Below are 3832 nucleotides of genomic sequence, written 5' to 3'. Positions count from 1 at the left end.
TGGAAGACTTGGATCTCATGATGTTGCCGCTGACTCCGACAATGAATCGCGTTAATTCGGAGGCCTTTGCGGACAATTCCGAGACGGATAAAAGCGCCGAGCCGATAGTAACCACACGTCCGGACTGGATCAAAGACGAGGAATTAACGAGTCTGAGGATGGCAACGCCACCACCGTCGACGTCGTCGGGTGTCGGCGGTATCAGTCCAAGTATCAAGAACCCCGCAACACTCAAAGACTCGACGGAAGCGAAACGAGCGCGACGCTCCGCGATTGAGAAGAAGTCGAGGCAGAGGAGACAGGAAATGCTCAAGAGGATGAGACACGAGGTCAAGCAGCTTGAAGACGTGTACACAGAGATGGCCAGACGAAGAGAAGCGACGAGTTCCAACGGTAGATCACGCTTTTCTTCGATTTCGATGGACGAGTTGCAGCGCGAATACTCCGAGTTGTCGCTGGTTGCTCACGCACTTGAAGAGGACCAAGTTGCTCTCCGTGAACTGCTTCTGACCCACGAGAAATTCCAGCAGACTCTGCAAAGCCAATCAGATGGACGGGACGCGGTTTGGAACAGCGGAATTCCGCCAAGTGCGTCCTTGTCCGTGGCATTTCGACAACATACAACAGACGAGTGCTTTGCCATCGTCCGCGCGGCCTATCAGGAGATCGAGCGGTTCCTTGCAGCAGACAATTTTGTATCCACCGGGGCGAGTTTCATGGGCTGGACAGATAAGCGCAAGGTGGACCATGACGTACAGGCTCTTCAGTTTTGCTTTACAAAGAAATTCCCTCTCGAAAGCGCTGACAATCTGCTTTCGCAGACGTGGAAAATCTTTTCGAATGGTGACAAAATGGCGGTAATGTCGTTCGATCGATCGGTTCGTACGCGGTTCGAGGTGCTGCAAGTTTTGAACAGGCATTCCGAAATAATCATTGTATTGCTGCTTCAATACAATAGTTTACACTTAATTATTGATTTTTACAAATTGGATGACTTTTTCCAATTAGTTATTTTGTATTTACAACAAAGTACTTTATTTTTTCGTAAAATCTAGTTTTTTCTGCTTTGTTTTGCGTAAATACGGAGCTCGGTCTCCAGATGGGTAGCAACGGTCGCTCAAAACGCGAACCTGAGGCGCTCGTCTATCATTTTTGATCTTACCATGGCTCTCGCCAACACCTTCACGACCAAGCAAGTCTGCAGCTACTTTTTTACTGCCAGCTTGGCGACTTCCAGTCGGCCACCATGAAGCTTCAAGACGACAACGTAACGCTTCTCGATGTGCGCGATATCTTTGATGCGCTCATCGAGAAGCATTCCGTTGTGAAAAGGTATCTTGCTGCCGACGCAAATATTGTTAGGACGTGGACTTCGAGCGAGCGTGCGTTGTAGCCCTGTCAGGCGCCGTGGACGAGCTGACGAACGACCAGGAGCTGATGTTGCAGCCATTTGAGACGGTACCCGCAATTACGACACCGGACACTAGGGAGAAGACATGAAATCTAAACTAAGCGAGCTAGGAAGTAAACCAACCACCTGACATCAGAACTGAAAGCATTAATATGCAAATAACCGACTTGATTTTAAACTGCAGAAGTCAGAGTTGAACTGAGGGGACAGGGCAAACCTTATCCCCCAATCCTCCTCTATTTCACTTCAGATACGTCGCGTTGCTACTAGTCTAATATATATTTTTAGGAAAGATAAAACGTGCTAGTAGTTAGTATAATGCTGGATTGATCTTAAAATCTATTTTCATGGGGCGTCCTCGAAAAAAAATCTATTTTCAAGTTCACTTGCAATCCACACGAGAACCAACGTAGCTTATTGATATTGGAGAAGCACTCGTCTCCTTTACATACAACCGTGGTGTAGCATGCCGTTCTCCTACGCTTGGCAGCATTTGGCACGAGTTCAAGGTGTTCGCGCTGCAGAAGAGAAGTTGGACTCTCTGCGCACCATCAATGCATACGTCAACATGACAAAACGCTGCTCCATGTGCCCTACGAATCACGACCACCACCAAATGCGTTATCGCATTTGGTTCTGCAACTCTTCGACCTGTAAAGAAGACAATTTAAGCTGTACGTATTGGCTCAAGGTTTTGTGGTGTCTTCAAACAGACATCAACGAATTTTTTGAGCATGGACAACACGCGTCTCCGGTCGGGTCGCCGCATTCAAGGCCCTTCACTCGTGTCATGAAGTTTGAGACTCGAAAAATGACAGAAACGTCAGCAACACCAAATCGAATTCTGAATTCATTAATTGATCAGTTCTCGCTTAACCAAGGCAACGTATCTAAGCTACAAACAGTTCAGAACTTTGTCTACAATCACAAGACAACAATTCTCCTCCAAACAGATATACTGGACGATATGATTTCCATTGCAAGAAGTGCTCAGTATTCTGACGATCTTGATGAATCGACTACGTTCACGTTTGGATATAACGTGGACAATGAAGGAGATCCGGTTCTTGGAGACGGGACAGACGAAGATCCTTTCGTTGTGGCGTTTTCTACGAAAACAATGATGCGTCAGCTGGATCGTGATCCCGAGTCCTTCTTATTTCATATGGACGCAACATTTAAGCTGAACACAGTTGGGTTTCCTCTGTTTGTGTGTGGAATTTCAGATGCATCGCGATCATTTTTTCCAATGGCACTTTTTTCTGGTTTCACAAAGAACTGAAACTCTACATAGCGCAGATCGGGCGTTTATCTTTACATATTAAAAACAAACATTTTTCTTGGTGTTGTTGCGGAACTTCCGTGGAGAGTTTACTTACTATATGGCGGAGGCGGAGGGGGAGGCAACGACCCAGTACAGCGGATTCAGGCGCGTGATTTCGTCAGGGTCTGAGTCATCGTATATAATGTGTTGGTTTCACGTAGTCAAGAATGTACGAGACAAGCTGAAAGGACTTTCAGATACAGCAGTGCATCTGGTATTCAAACATTTATACGAGATGCACTATGCTCGTAATCACCTTGAGTACGAAGAGCTCAAGGCGACAGCATTTCAGAAGTGGGCTAATGTGGATTCGCTAGGTAATTTTGTCGATTACTTTTTTTTTAACCGGGAATGGGTTATTTCTCGTTATTGCAACTGGCAGTGTTTTCATTCTCCATCCGGGTACGCTAAGACGAATAACCCCGCTGAGACATTCAACAAGCTGATTAAAAGAGACTACAGTCTTCGCGTACGTCTTAAAACGGGCGAATTGATGCAGAAAGTACTGCTTTTGTGTAAGCACCAATCTATTCGTGCCTCTGTTTTTGCAATTGAAGCCAAGCCTAGTGAAAAACTCGTTTCTCGTGCGAAAAAATTGTATTTATCACCGAATCTCGCTATAACAGAGAGACAATACGACATTCGCTTTTTTGCTTGGCGAAAATGAACACGCGCTGAAAAATATACTCGTAGCTCGAAGCTACAAGAGTGGTGATGATTATCGGGACACCCAGGAAAAAAAAGAGGTGAACAAGCGGCGAATGGAGCGATGGGGTCAGCCGACACATGGATGGGATGTAAACGTTACTCGGCGCGTGTGTCCATGTCGATCGTTGTTTAAATATGCATTTTGTGTCCCCTTAGTTGTGTGCATGAAGATACGAAAGCTAAGAGTGGCTGGCTGGAAAAATGATCCACGTCCTCTTGCTAATCGTAGGATTAGACGGAATCTTTCTTCTAACAAAATCGGGATGGAAACTACCACGACCATCAACACTGTTGAAAGAAGCAACGGCGCGTCCAGTAATAGTCGACGGGGTGATCGATCTGGATCAGGACGCAACCTAGGTGGTCGACGTATCTCGGCAAGAGGTCGT

At 46.1% G+C, this 3832-nt stretch overlaps 1 protein-coding gene across 1 annotated transcript; it reads left to right on the top strand.

Moving 5' to 3' along the window:
* Positions 1 to 1454, top strand: PITG_22094 (uncharacterized protein; the record flags this gene model as incomplete). Its single annotated transcript, XM_002909931.1, has 3 exons — positions 1 to 878; positions 1238 to 1382; positions 1447 to 1454. The coding sequence occupies 3 exons, from the start codon at positions 42 to 44 to the stop codon at positions 1452 to 1454; spliced, it is 990 nt and encodes a 329-aa protein (XP_002909977.1).
* Between the last annotated feature and the right edge of the window lie 2378 nt (positions 1455 to 3832).

This window comes from Phytophthora infestans, genomic scaffold, assembly GCF_000142945.1.
Source record: "Phytophthora infestans T30-4 supercont1.1128 genomic scaffold, whole genome shotgun sequence".
Classification (NCBI taxonomy): domain Eukaryota; phylum Oomycota; class Peronosporomycetes; order Peronosporales; family Peronosporaceae; genus Phytophthora; species Phytophthora infestans.
This window is presented reverse-complemented; position numbering and strand designations above follow the sequence as displayed.